This window comes from Geotrypetes seraphini, chromosome 18, assembly GCF_902459505.1.
Source record: "Geotrypetes seraphini chromosome 18, aGeoSer1.1, whole genome shotgun sequence".
NCBI lineage: Eukaryota > Metazoa > Chordata > Amphibia > Gymnophiona > Dermophiidae > Geotrypetes > Geotrypetes seraphini.
The window spans coordinates 1,315,184-1,330,456 of NC_047101.1; the positions used below are offsets into that span (position 1 = coordinate 1,315,184).

The 15,273-nt window shown below is 44.2% G+C and overlaps 1 protein-coding gene across 4 annotated transcripts in view; it reads right to left on the reverse strand.

Moving 5' to 3' along the window:
• Window positions 1-5,255: 5,255 nt before the first annotated feature.
• The window catches only part of FAM193B (family with sequence similarity 193 member B), a 39,158-nt gene continuing 29,140 nt past the window's right edge, over window positions 5,256-15,273 (reverse strand). For 3 of the 4 annotated variants that reach the window (XM_033927227.1, XM_033927225.1, XM_033927228.1), the window contains 6 exons: window positions 13,626-14,010; window positions 10,996-11,167; window positions 9,212-9,445; window positions 7,942-8,791; window positions 7,424-7,499; window positions 5,256-6,225 (listed from right to left, as the gene is read on the reverse strand). In XM_033927227.1, the coding sequence (XP_033783118.1) occupies window positions 6,129-6,225; window positions 7,424-7,499; window positions 7,942-8,791; window positions 9,212-9,445; window positions 10,996-11,167; window positions 13,626-14,010 (1,814 nt within the window). In that variant the 3' untranslated portion in view covers window positions 5,256-6,128. The remainder of the gene's footprint in view (window positions 6,226-7,423; window positions 7,500-7,941; window positions 8,792-9,211; window positions 9,446-10,995; window positions 11,168-13,625; window positions 14,011-15,273) is intronic. The other variant, XM_033927226.1, reaches the window with a different exon arrangement.

Here is a 15,273-nt window from a genome sequence, read left to right on the forward strand (position 1 = left end):
TTAGTTTCCTCAAAACACGATCCTATGTCTTTGGACCAGAAGGCTGAAAAACAGGCAAACTAATTTCCTGATTAACATGAAAACCCAAAACCACCTTCGGCAGGAAGGAAGGAAATGTGCGCAAGGAAATCCCAATCTCCGAGATCTGGAGAAATAGTTCACTGCAAGAGCCTGGAGTTCAGAAACACATCTTGCTGATGTCAAGTTCAAGAAGGAAGCATCTTGAAGGGGCTCAAAGGGATCCTTGGGTAGACTAGACAATATCAGGTTGAGGTCCCACAAAGGGAACAGCAGTTTAATCGGTGATCTAATGCAAAGAGCCCCTTTCAAAAATCTGGCAACATCAGGGTTAGGCTCCAAAGATGAATGACTACCCTGGGCTCGAAAACAAGAGAGCCCAGCCACTTGGACCCAAAGGGATACCACAGCAAGGCCTTGATCAAGCCCAGCGAGCACCACGGAAATTGGAGCGGAATACCAGTACTAGAAAGTCTTCTGTGATTTAGCGTAAGCAGGTACAGTAGTCGACTTCTTAGACATGAGAAGAGTGCCAAGGACCATATCAAAACAGCCCTTGTGGTCTAAAGCTGCACGCTCAAAGAGCCATGCCATAAGAGCAAAGTGACCCGGGTCCTCCACACAGACTGGTCTGCATAAGTAGGTCTGGATGGGCACTCAACCAAAGGTCGCAACCCTTGTGAAGATGCATCAGATCTGTGTACCATACAGCCTGTGAGGCCAGTCTGGAGCCATCAAAATGACATGACCCAGATGGTCCGCTAGCGGCCTATCATGGGTCAGGGAGCAAAGACATACAGGAGGATCCCAAGGCCACGGCTGCATCAGAGTGTCAAGACCCTCATTTCTGAGCTCAGACCTTTGATTGAAGAATTGATCTGCTTTCTTGTTCTCTGCTGTGGCTATGAGGACAAAGTGGGGCTAACCACAGTGTTGCACAATGAACAGACTCCACTGGCTCTCGAAGCCGGAGGCCTGACCGGTATCGGTGGCCAGGCTGCCAGCTGAGGCACCTCTACAAAAATGTGCAGATGGGGGGAGGGACCCAGCATGAGATCCGCTGGGTTTAATACCCCCGAGGTTGGACGGATCTCTAAACATGACCCGTCCAAGCTCTGTCCGGCACTAAAGGGGAACCAGGAGTCCTAAAACAAATTCCAACAGACCTAACAGGGGGAGCCAATTTGGTCTTACCACTGCTGGAGATTGAGAAAACACTGGGTTGGTAGGGGGAGCCTCAGTTAATATACTACAACCAAGTTTTGGTCCCAGTCTCCACCTGCTGGTCACAGTGAGATATAACCCAACAGTGATAAAGAACAGTACCGGTCTGCAGATGCTGCAGAACGGCAATTTTAGGATTTATCAGGTGGGGGAACACAGAGGACATGCAGAAACCTTCAAAACCCCACTTTTCAGACCTTCACCGATTCACCTCACAGGTTGTGTCAGCCTTTACTCACTGTGACCTGTTTGTGGAACTGTGCTGCAGCCTACCTCAGTTTTCCTACAATAGCTGGATTAGAGAATCACTGCCTTATGCTGGGGATGCCTCTGTAACGCTGATCTTCGGGCTGCCAGTCAGACCCAAGCCTGATGCACTTCCACCCCTGGAGACCGATGGACATGTACCGGGACGGGCCTAAGGGCACCTAACAGCCTGTGCTCGACCCTTGCTTAACAGAGTCTTATACAGGGACATCAATCCCTCCTTTTTCCTACTGGTCATACCAATCCCTATGCACCCTAGCATCCTTCTAGCTTTCACTGTCACCTTTTCAACCTGTTTGGCCACCTTAAGATCATCACATACAATCACACCCAAGTCCTGCTCTTCTGTCATGCACATAAGTTCTTCACCCCTAAAATGTACTGTTACTTTGGATTTTTGGACCTTGCATTTCTTAGCATTAAATTTTAGCTGCCAAATTTCAGACCATTCTTCAAGCTTCGCCAGGTCTTTCTTCATGTTATTCACACCATCTGATGTGTCTATTCTATTACAGATTTTGGTATCATCTGCAAAGCGGCAAATCTTACCAGACAGCCATTCAGCAATATCATTTTTAAAATGTTAAAAAGAACAGGCCCAAGCACTGAACCTTGTGGCACACCACTGGTAACATCCCTTTCCTCAAAGAGATCTCCATTGATTACTACCCTCTGTTGCCTTCCAGTCAACCAATTCCTGACCCAGTCTGTCACTTTGGGGCCCATCCTGAGGGCACTCAGTTTATTTATTAGACGTCTGTGTGGAACACTGTCAAAGGCTTTGCTAAAATCTAAATACACCACATCTAGCGCACTCCCTCTACCCAGTTCTCTGGTCACCCAGTCAAAGAAATTGAATAGATTTGTCTGACAAGACCTACCTCTAGGGAATCCATGTTGCCTCCTATCCTGTAATCCACAGGATTCCAGAAACTTGACCATTCTCTGTTTTAAAAGCATTTCCATTAATTTGCTTACCACAGAAGTCAGACTTACCAGCCTGTAATTCTCTACTTCTTCCTTACTTCCACTTTTGCGGAGAGGGACCACATCTGCCCTTCTCCAGTCCTCTGGTACCACTCCTGACTCTAGAGACTCATTGAAAAGGTCAGTCAGCGGAACCACCAGAACTTCCCTCAGCACCCTCAGATGTACACCATCCAGCCTCATCGCTTTGTCTACCTTTATTTTAGCTAGCACCTCACAAACATAACCTTCTGAAAATTGATCAGTGTGTACTACTTTTCCATCCCTATTCCTGTTTGTCTTCTGTGGTCCCACTCCCGGTGCTTTAGCTGTGAACACAGAAGAGAAATATTTGTTAAGCAACTCAGCCTTTTCTTTATCAGCTTCTACATATTTCTCCCCTTCACCTTTGAGTCTCACAATGCCACTTTTGCACTTATTCCTATCACTGATATATCTAAAAAAGGTCTTGTCTCCTGTTTTAGCGTGCCAGCTATTTTTTCTTCCATATGCATCTTTGCTTTCCTGACTACACAACCAGCCTCTCTTAACTTTTCCTGATATTTTTGCCCGTCTTCCTCTTTCTGTGATCTTTTGTAGTTTATGAAAGCTAACCTCTTATTCCTTACCTTCTCAGAACCAAAGCGGCCTTCTTTTCCTCTTACTTTTATTTACTTGCCTCACAGAAAGGTTTGTTGCTTTTATAAGTACTCCTTTCAGGGGAGGTGGAGAAAAAGAATGCAAATAAAGCTCCTTACAACAGTTCTTGTGAGAAGAGGATGAGAACCCAGTCATTCAGAAATGGAGTATCTCTTGCACCAGAAACACATTTCTTTCCATTTCTCCTGGTGTACTGCATGCAGAGTCTGGCATCTTAGGGCTTTCTTTTGTGTATATTAGGACTTTTAGTTTGTGGTTCTGCATTGTGTGACCAAGGCCAGGTGTTCTTGTAGGAATGAATGACGAGAAGCACTATTGGCATCACGTCCCCAAGCAGGAAGAAATTTGTTTGCTCTCCTTCAGTCCTTTTAGACCTCAAATGGCCTTCACTTAAAATTTTGTGAAGATCACTGAGCTGCTCAAAGTAACGTGGAACTAAAATTAAGTCTGCCCACCCTCCCACAGCCCCTCTTCCCCCCAACCTGTCTTAACCTTCACTCACTGTAGTCCCTAAAAATTGGCCTCTTCTCTTTAGGAATCCTACCGCACCTTCCCTGTTTTCTTCTGGCACTGCACAACTCTTGGTGAGTTTGACCTTTATGGTGCCTGAGCTCCTTTGCTGTTTAGGAAATCACTGGAATTTTGACACTGTATGGTTCAAATTCACCTGCATCACACCAGCAGAAGGTGAGGATAGGATCGGAGTGAACTTCTGTTATGCTGTATTTAGAATTAGACATTCACCTAATCAGCCTTTTCTCTAGATTGTTATAGAACTTATTAGCTCTGAAGTTAAATTGTGACTGGCACAGTGCAAAATAATGGATAGGTGTCAGAATCTCCCATTAGGCTTGATTCCATTTGATTGGAACCCAAAACACCCAAGATCCAGAGCATGGAGCAGGGTTAAGTGTTCTGGCTGCACACTAGAGGGAAAATCTAGTCCATTTAAAACAGTAACACCACTGTGTAGAAACCGTCTGAGAAGCTACGAGTATGTCTTCAATAAGCACACTGTCTGTGTGTTTCAGATTTCTCAAAGCGGCCAGGCTTGGGGAGAGCGTGGTGAAGGTTCTCTATGATATCTCTGGAGCAGGAGGTTTTCCACCCAGACCTTAGATGTGCCCAGCCAGTCTATTGTTCAGGCTGTCCACAATAAAATATGCAACTCTACCTCATGTGTGGCACTATTTTGTCTATCTAAAGGGTGTGTGGATATTCACCATACAACTCAACTTTGTGACACTGAGAACATAGACAGAATGACATCCCGTCATCCCCACACTCAAGTGCAAGTTTATGTGGTGTCAGTGAAAAGTGGGCAATTTTGGGGACCTGTAGCACTTAAACCCTCCCACTAGAGAGAGAGAAATTACCTACATATAATGTGTACACTGCTGACACCTTGTAGCGCTACAGGTCACCTCTTGGGCTCCTCAGCCTGTAAAGAGGATCGACACAGCTCCTTCAAAACACTTAACTGCTTGGCACACAATGTTCTGATCCAAAGTCAGGTCATTCTTAAATATCAATTGTTATTGTCCCTCCTCTGAAGTATTAAGAAAATTAGCTATTATCAATTTCAAGAACAGCCATTTTGATCCTGAAGGTTAGAAAACAGAGAGGAATTTGAAATTTTAATGGAAAATCTGGAAAAACCAACAGGCCACCCTTTTGGCATAGTGGTGCCATGTAGGAAACCTGGGTTCAGTTCCTGGGCTGGGCTTCTGCTTTAGGGACTGAATGGGCTTGCATTGCTAACATACGGTATTTGCAGTTCTGATAGGAAAAGCATTCTGGCTCATGAATAACAACAGCTAGTGGCCACACTCAGGATACATGTAGGCCCTGGGCACGGTATGGCTATGCTCAACAGAAGAGACTTATGATTCCATAGTCCAGAAAGACCAGGTACAGCAAAGCTGGAAAATGACCTGATAAAACATATTCCCCCCCCAACAAATGCCTGGAAATGTATTTCTGTCTGGAAGGTCAGGGCAGGCACTTTTTGCTTTGCTTGCAGGGGGGGGGGGTCAGGCCTTCTGCAGCTTCCCCATATTCTCTACTGGAGAATCCCTTCCAACAAGCTAAAGAAATAGAAACAGGACAAAAACACTTCATCTGTCTCAAAATTCATTTTATCATTGCGAATGTAAGGTTTTCACAGTATCAAAAGTAAATAATAATAATAATTATTAAAAAAGAGTGAATCTAATATACACTTGGCTAACACAGTACAGGAATAAAACCATCAGTCTATGAAGAAAGGACTCCACAGACCCTCACTGCAGGACCAGGGCAGCACCAGTAACCATCTTTAACATTATTTCAAGTTGGTTTGATCATTGGCCAATTGCATCATTATTTTGGTTTGTAAAAGAGAGATTAAAAATGTTTAATTATTAGTTACATGGTCAGGTAGTGGGCAAGGAAGAGAATTCCTTAAGTGCTAACATTCAAAGATAGCAAAAAATGAACATTGTTGCTTTGGTCCCAGCAGGGACCCTTCTAAGTGCAGTAAAGGGTTTTGAGAGAAGGATCCTGAAAGAGGCACAAGGAGAGAAGCTGTCTTTTCTCACTTGTTAATGAGCAAATATAAAATATGCATTTTCTAGAATGGTTTGCCGAGGGAGAGAGCGCGCCCTTCAAGTCTGAGGTTACAATGAATCGGGTCCCACAGAAAGAGAAGAAGCAGAAGGCAAGAAAGTAAAGTGCCTTAGGATTGCTGGGAGGAATGATAAAGAGAGAGCTTTTTAGGAAAAGTCCTTTGAAAAAAACACCCCCCAAACTGAGCTGTCAAACTAGTAGAAAAGATGAGAACACTTGCCAGTCAGTGTCCCTGGTGTACAGCAGTAAGTTTGGATCCGCTGATGATATTACGTAATCTGCTATCACAGGGGGAAAGGGAGAGGAAGGCAAAATGCTGGCATCAAGGGCAGGGAGACATGGCTTCTGACTTCCCAGTGCCAGCAGCACACTAGTCCCTGTTGCCTTCACTGAGCCTGGTTGGAAGCGGTTTTCTTCAAGCTGAAATTGGTCCAGTTCACAGCCACTTTCTGCCGAGTCTGTTTCGCAGAATCTAGACAAAACCTACAGTTAAAAGACAGGAAAGAAAGAATTAGATACAAGGACTCAGTTTCTGTCTGTGCCGAACTGTCTTCTGTGCAATGCAATGCGATGTCTGGGAGTTCTCTTCTATGCAAAGGAAACAGTCCTCCAGAAGTGGAGATGTAAGTCGCTTATTTATTCTTTCCAAAAATACTAGGACTAGGGGGGCATGTAATGAAGCTACTAACTATTAGATTTAAAACAAATAGGAGAAAATATTTATTCACTTAACGTGTAATTAAACTCTAGAATTTGTTGCCAGAGAATGTGGTGAAAGTAGTTAGCTTAGCAGGGTTAAAAAAAAAAAAGTTGGCTAATTTCCTAAAAGAGACGTCCATAAGCCACTGTGGTCTGTCCCAGTATGGCAGCTCTTTTGTTCTTAAACAATACAGTCAAATGTCTCCACTAGCTGAGCAAGTCTGAAGAAAAACCTAAGTGCATCTTCTTCTAATCACCTGGTGCAATTTGTAGAACCCAGGAAAATGCATAGTCAGCTCAGCCGCAGAGTGACAAATTTTTTTCCCAACCTCAGAAGCTTAAGTCAGTAGATCAGCACAATTTTCTTCCAAATCTCTCTTTTGCGTGCATGTGTGTGTTCAGGAGCTACCAACACCAAGTTCTTTGTGCACAGAGAGGGGAGGAAAGCTAAAGAGATAAGGGGGAGACTGGCAGGCTGTGAAATAAAGTGGGAAAAATGGAATAAGAAAGAGGGGCCAGAATGTAAGAGATAAAGGGGGTCTGAACTAAATAAATGAGGAAAGAGAGACCATGTTAAGTAGCTGAAAAGAAGAAGAGAGCCTGCAAGAAGTGTGGTATAGAAAGGATTATGGATGAAGAAGCATTCCATCTGCTGGAGAGAGAAAAAGCAGACTTGCAGAAGAGGAAAAGGGGATCACGCAGTGAATGAGCACGACAAGTAATAAAAAGAAAAGTTGAAGGAAATGAGAGGAAAAAAGAATGGAAAATGGTTCATTTCCTTTTAGGCTGAGCAGGACAAGGCCTGGAGAGGAATCGTCATCAAGATTTATTTATTATTACAAAATTAAGCCCTTAACTATCTCTCTCCTCAGCCTTTTCCCCTCATTTCTTGAGTTCAAGGGCTTCACCTTTACTACTGACCCCCCAGCTCCCGCTTTACCTTAGCTCCTGCCCAAATGTCTGAACCTAGCTTTTTGCTCACCTCTTAAAGTATTCCACTTCTCTATCGGTCTCATCCATCTCTGCACCATCGACATCCTTAGGCAGAAAAACATCGTCTAGGCCAGTAAAAGGAATAGTAGGGAGAAAAAACAAGCTTCGGATTAACACAAAATATAGCACAGGATACATTTTGTTCTTTGGGTTTGTCCCCATTTTCAAATTATGCAAAGAAATTGCATATTTACAAGAGAAAATTACAGCTCAAAACAAGTTCTATTCTAAATGGAGGGTTTAAGAAGGAAAACGAGCCAGCTTCCAGGGATGGAGAGAAGGTCTGCTAGGGCTAAGTGGGAGATGAGCCTGGAGGGTCTGAGTATGGACAGTGATCATCATCTTTGCTCGGGCTCTGAAGATTATTTTTCACCTACAAGCCTCCTGCTCTCCAGCTGAATGCGAGTCCTACCTCCCACTCCAGCTTAAGAATCTCTCCTAAACCATGGAGACTATGTAGGGGCTAGATGGGCACTGGACACCCTGGAGGGTCCTATGGACACTCACCCATAGAGCTGCTGCATTTCTCCATCTTCTTCTTGCTCTTCCTACTCCTGGCTTTCGACTGTGGTGATCCTCCTGGAGGACGTCGGGGGCCAAGGGGCCATTCCTCTCTTCCTGTAGGCGCAGTAACGGCCTCCCAGTGCACCTGCTCATTTCTCTCCCCACTTACTTCTGTCTCAGGTCTGGCACTGCCCTCCTGGCCAAGGCTCACATCTGGACAGTTTTCTATTGTCTGCACTTTGGCCTTGGTCAAGTACCTCAGCAGTTTCTTGGCCTCACTCTTTTTTGCTGCACAGCTCTGCTGCTTATTCCGTTTCTGCTGTCCCACTTCAGGCGTTTGATCCCCCCGATTTGATCCCTGTCCCACTGCCGCTTCCTGGCTGTTCTGGGACTGAACCCAGATCATTCTGGACAGATTTGGCACAGCACTCAGCCGCTTCACCACACCATTTTCTGTCACTGACTGGGGGGCTACAGGTTCGGCCCCCCCTAACTCCGGCTCATCCTTGGAAGAGCTCAGAGTTAGAGGGGAAAGATCAAGGTCAATTTCCTGGAGATCAGAAGAGCCATTGAGGTGAGTGAGTCGGTTTTTCTGTTCCAACACAGCAGCTTTCTTGGGGAAATCGCCAACATCCAAGTTGAGGTCACAAACGCTGAAGCTGGCCCGGATGGAGTCCTTTATAGTGTTCTTGATCTCCTCGAGACGGCTGCTCAGGAAACTGTTAACTCGGTCCAGCTCCAGCTGTGGCCACTGAACTTTGTCTTCCAATTCTATCTCCATATCCTCTCCCACAGATGAACTGTGCTCGGCCCTTTTTTGCATCTCTGCCTCCAGCTGAGCTCTCTCCTTTTCCTGCAATATACAAGAGCTGTGATAGATAGGGCTGTGCCCCTAAACTTCACCTCTATCATGCATGGTAAAGAAAAGATTCACCCATCCAATCTGTTCAGAAAGGCAGCCAGGATTCTTCCCACCCCTTTAAACTGATGCCTGGTGCAATCTACCTTCTCTATGCCCTTTTCTAAAGTGTGAAAATTACTTATGATTTACTGTGAGTAAAAATACTCTCTACTATTCCATCTTCATGCCATACTGATCCCCCCCCCCCACACTTCCCATAGAAAAGCATTCCAGGCATCCATCACCTTCTGCATGAAAAAGTATTTCCTGATTTTCATGTCTCTAATGCTACTTCCTGGATATGGACACTAGTCCAGCAACGGATTCGAGACCTACATCCCAAAACAAGCACTGCCCTCTGATGTGCCTCACCTTCCTCTTCTGCTTGTGCCGGGCCCGTTTGGCAGCCTTGGAACTGTTCACTGCTTTGGGCTCAGTGCTGTTAATATAGTCCAGGAGCTCATTCACATCCCGGTGATCCACAGCAGCTTCTCCTGAAGGGCAATGGCCCAACTTTTCCGGCAGCTCCTCTTTTCTCTTGGTCAGTCGTGAACGTAGCTTCTCCCGAATCTCAGCATAATTTCGGCTTGTCGGGGCAGCGGGAGGCTGAGATAGAGAAGCATAAATATTAATGATAGCCCTGAGGGCTTCTCACAAGCAAACAAGCAATGGCCACATCTTGATAAATGCATCAGATATTTGTTTTACTCACAAGTTCTGCACCAGTAGCAGAAATCCAATTTAAGTCTCCAGAGCCAGGGACATTCACCTCAGGAGCTTTCTTTCTTGGGCCTCCCCCTGCGTCGCAGGGTTGTGTGGGTAGAATGAAGGCCACTGTGCTATATTAATTTTCAACGAGAAAGTCCTTGTCCTTTCTGTTGAAGTTGGCCACGGGTACAGAGAACTTGCAGACATTTGTACCTGCATTTTTCTGCACATATTTCCTTCAAATTTGAAAGTACAAGTTATGCTCACTAAGCTCTTAGGCTGCCCAAAATACTAGGGCAAATGTCTCCCTTAACTGCAGCCATAAGTTTGTTCTTAGGGAGTGAGGAAACGGATAATTTTCAGACAGCTCCTTTATCTGTGTAACTTGCTATTTAGCCTTTTTTGTGGTGGTTTATACTAGAGAATGACAAATTTGTCCCCACAGAAACTCAATTTCCCCATTCCTGTAAGCTCTGCCTTAACCGCACAAGCCTTGAACATTTTTAAAGTGTCTGATGCTTGTGCAAATGATGACAGAGCTTTAAGGAATGGGGCAGGGTCAAGAAAATGGGATGGGAAATTGAGTTCCCGCAGGAACAGGGAAAAATTTATTCCCATGTCATTGTGTAGTTTATACATCTGTCAGATTAGATCTCTTGACATGCTCCCAAAATATCAGTGTCAGGACTGCTGTGGACTTCATTGAACATTTTCTCTATGAAATGGCAAACCTTGTGAAACTTTTCAGATAAACTAGTTAATCCTATGTTTTGGACATTGAAGGGAGGAAAAGGATTCTCTTGCCTGTTGAGGACAGTATGATACCTCTTTAATATCAATTTTTTCTTTAGCAGTGAATGACTGAAATCTTTTTTATTTTTTATATACGGTCAAACCATCAGTTCATGGCGGTTCACAATAATAATGCACAAGGTCATACAGCTATGTTAAAAGTGGAAATGACACAAATCTAAGTAAAACAACAATTAATATATTTCCTGCTTTTTGGTAGGTGTTACCTTTCCAACCTCCCCTCTAAAAGCATCTAAACAGCTGCTAGCAAAGATTCTCAGAAGATTTTTCCCCCCTATACAGTGTCTTTTGGTTAAATGAGATTTTCCAAAGCAGCTGGGAGCACTGTATGCCCTAGGACATGTCCACCTGCCTTGAGAAATACGAAGAGGTAAAGCAGAGTCTTGCCAGAACTTCGAAAGAGACTACAGAAAGTTCCACCATCACACAAACTGTTAATTTTGTTTTTAAAAATAAACATTATTTGAAGGATGCATAGCCTTACTTTCTTGATTTCTACAGAGATGAGCTACAGAAAACTGTGCACCAAATATGTGCTCGTTAACCAAACCTGACTGTTTGTAAGAAACATCCACATGATCAGGATTCACATTCAGCCCCATCTCCTCACAAATCCGCACCCCAAGTCCACTTACCGCATTGTGTCCAAAGAACTCACAGTAACAGCAGTCACAGAATTTTCCATCTTTCTGATTGGCAGAGGAAGACGTGCAAGAGCTGCGTTCCGAACTGCTGTCCTCATCTTCACCGAGACCCTCGTCCGCCTCGCAGGACTCCGGCTGGTGGCTCTTGAATGCTGTTTCCCTGCTGAGAATGGCATGTTTAGTGGCATGGGGAGCAGGGGTGAGAGGCTGAGATTTAGGGCTGTTACAGTCCCTGCTGATGCCTCCCTGAGAAGAGAGAGGTGAGGTCACATACAGGTTAGGTTCCCAGTAGAAAATAACAAATGAAGTAAAACAAACTCACTGTCCCTGAGCTCAAGCCTTTTAACGCTCATATTCAGTGCCCTGGAGCCGAGGCCTTCTATCATGCATTTCACACTCTCTGTTCCCAGCATTACAGCCTCAAGGCTCCCATGTACTACATCAAATGCTGTGTCAGATCAATGCTCCACAGTTGCCATATGCCAGATTACTTGGAAGTATCCAGCAAATCCGAATGAAAAGACTCGTTCACAACCTGGCTAATAACTGTCAGTGGACCTCTGTCAGTTCTCTGGAAGCTTGTCCAAACTGTTTTTACATTCAGATCTACCACTCTGTTCGTATTCTCTAGCAAAAGCTTCCACAGTTTAATTGTGCAAAGATTCCGATTTATTTTGCATCTGCTGTTCTTGAACTACACTATACTCTGTTTATAGGGGGTAAATAACTAGTCTCTACTCATGATTTTATGTGACATTCCCTTTAGTATTTTCACTGCCTTCCTCTGTATCTACTTTTTTTCTTAAGAGAATGGGCAACAAAAACACACACAACAGATCAGTTCCGAGGTATTAAACACAGAAACATGATGGCAGATAAAGGCCAAATGGCCCATCCACTCTCTCCTCCTATCCCAAAGAGATCCCACATTTTCTTGAATTCAGACACAGTCTTTGTCTCCACCACCTCCTCTGGGAGACTGTTCCACGCATCTACCACCTTTTCTGTATGGGCCCAGCCGCTAAAGCAGAACTGGAGTTCTCTCGCTCTAGCCTGTTTCCGGAACGGACCAGTGATTAACTCTTTAGTGGAGATGCATGCTCCCTGAGTTGTGTGTCCTTCGGGATCTGAGGTCCACTTGTTTAGTATTTGATGTACTCGAGAGAAAATGCTTGAAGTACCTGCATTTAAACCGCTTTGAGTGTGGTTGCAGAACAACAAAAAGGCCCTTTCTCTTTTGAGGGGTTACTTGACACAAAAAGAGGGAGACATCTAGTTTTTTGTCTTTACTTTTAGTATTTTGTTCTCCCATCCCTTAGTTTTATTGTACAAATGACCTTATCCATCCATCATCAATTAGCAAAATGCTGAAACCAAGTACCGCTTACACTGCAATCCGGTGATCACTATCTCAGGTTCAGAAAACTTTTCAAAGCATTTCTCTACCAAGACAGGGAACCAACCTGGGGTAACTGAAATGGTAATTGTAAACGCCCATCTCTGAATTGTCTAATGCAACTCCTGGGATATAACAATGAGCTAACGATGACCTACTTGTAACTAAGACCCAACTGTACTGATCTACTTGGACCAGCAACCCCACTGAATGTCCATGTCAAAGTGTCCATTGTAACTGACCCAACCTCGTCATGTAATCCGACCTTGAACTAAATAGCTAAAGGCGGAACACACAACACAACACAGTTACACACTCTAGTTTTCAATATGCTATCCATAGTGTTTCCAAGCTCCTCCTGCTGGGTGTTGAAACCCACTGTCCCACACTCACTTCTATCAAGGTGAGTTTTCCCAGTTCACACTTCTCTCTTCATATATATTTTGAATCTGAAGCTTTTAGACTGTGGCTCCAAATCAAGGATTCACAAGACCAGGGCACTGAGTTACCACAGAAAATTGCTATGATTTTCATTCATAATATTTGGTTCAATTTCTTCATTCAGTAACTTCCCTTTCAAAAATGAAAAGTGGCAGTAGGAACTGGGCATGGAGGGGTACAGAGGATGCATGAAAAGACTATGTCCCCAGCTGCTGTGTCATGTGTGAGGCACAGATGAAGGAAAGCTCCAGTCTTAAAGGATTCTAAGGTTATTATAAGAAATTTAAGGATGTATGGGGACCATTATTAAATTATAGTAATGAATAAGTTACACTTTTCCCAATTTTAATACACATGTGGATTTGGGATGGGGGGGATTTCTTGGTTTCACATTAAGAATATATATATATGAAGGTCATAAGATATTATTTTGAGAAGGCATATATTAGTTATATATGAATTTAGGAGGGGGTGGGGGTTAAATCTTATTGGTGTATGATATTGAAGACTTTTCAAGTGATGTTGTACTTTAATTGTTTGATATTTACTGTGCACTTGATGTAAGTTATAAAATGAATAATAATAATAACATAATAACTTTATTCTTCTATACCGCCATAATCTTGCGACTTCTAGGCGGTTTACAATCAAGAGAGCTGGACATTCAGCGACACACAATATGCAGATATACATATGAAGTACAGATAGCATAGACTGTAAGAAATCAAGAATATAGAAATACAATTTGCTTAGCAAGAGTATAAGGATTCTAAGCATTACTCACTTGTTGATGCAGGATACTACATGAGCTCCACCCTGTGGCACCACGGATGTATTGCAGTGTCCACTGCAGGGATGGCTGCAGCCTGCAAGCGGAAGAGCTGATGGTGTAATTTTTCCTACAGGTGTGTTCAGGTGGGAGCTCTTGCAAGTTCCTGTAACTGCTCTGTGCACTGCAGCTGGTGACCCGGCACTGATCTTGGCCAGCGGAGCATGAGGGTTCTCAGTGGGTGCAGGAAAAGGCACTAGCTGGTCATGTGCTGGATATGCAGATGGGGTCTGCTCTGTGGGTAAGAGTGCTGCAGGCGGACAGGAGAGGTCTGTGGGGCTGTTAGGAGGGGCACTGAGGTCAGATTGCTGGTGGTGTTCTGAGGAATGACAAACTTCACCTGAAAAGAGAGAGGAAGCATGATTAGATCTGGTCCAGTCAGTCCAGCTTTCATGATATTCCCTTGTGCTTTTGTGTACCCCTCTCTTCCTCTTGTCGTTCATATTTTCCAGCCCAGTAAGAGAGATGAATGTGCATCACCTGCCTGGATGTCACCCAGGCTCTCTTTGCTTTATAACATCCCTTATACCTTAGATCACTGTATGCTGAATGTGCTAAACTAAACTAAAACTAAACTAAATCTTAGGTTTGTATACCGCGCCATCTCCGCAAGCGCAGAGCTCGGCACGGTTTACAGAAGTTAAGAGGAAAGGAACTACAATGAAGGGATAAAGGAGAGGGACTAAGAAGATAGAGAGGGACCGGTTGCTAGAGAACGGGAAGTAATTAGATTTTTGAGAAGAGCCAAGTTTTCAAGTGTTTGCGGAAGGATTGGAAGGAGCTTGAATTTCTGAGCGGGGGTGTGAGGTTGTTCCAGAGTTCTGTGGTTCTAAAGAGGAGGGATGTTCCAAGTTTTCCTGCGCGGGATATACCTTTTATAGAGGGGAAAGACAGTTTCAGTTTTTGTGAGGGTCTAGTGGGGTGTGGGTTTGAGGAGTTCCAAAGGAGTGGGATAACGGGAGGGAGGACGCCATGTAGGATCTTGAAGACTAAGCAGGCACATTTATAGAGGACTCTGGAGTATACTGGGAGCCAGTGAAGCTTGGAGAGGAGTGGGGAGACGTGATCGAACTTGCCTTTTGCGAAAATAAGCTTGGCCGCGGCGTTCTGAATTAGCTGAAGTCTATGGAGGTTTTTCTTAGTTAGGCTTATGTAGATGGAATTACAGTAATCCAGTCTAGAGAGGATGGTAGATTGAACGAGAACGGTGAAGTGAGAATGATGAAAGCAGGATCTCACTCTCCTCAGCATATGAAGGCTAAAGAAGCATTTTTTTACCAAGGAGTTGAGGTGATCATTGAAGGAGAGAGAGGAGTCTATGACGATGCCTAGGACTTTGCTTGAATATTCAAGCTGAAGAGTGGGGCCGGATGGTAGTGGGATGGAGGTGGGTAAATGATCTAAAATTGGGCCGAGCCAAAGTAGTTTTGTTTTGGACTCATTCAGTTTCATTTGTACAGATTGGGCCCAGGATTGGAGATTCGTTATGCATGTGGATATGTTATCAGCAAGGTTTGAGAGGTTTGAGTCGGTCTCGAGGAGGATGAGGATGTCATCAGCGTAGGAGTAGAGAGTTTCTAGGGGGGATAGATGGAGGAGTTTC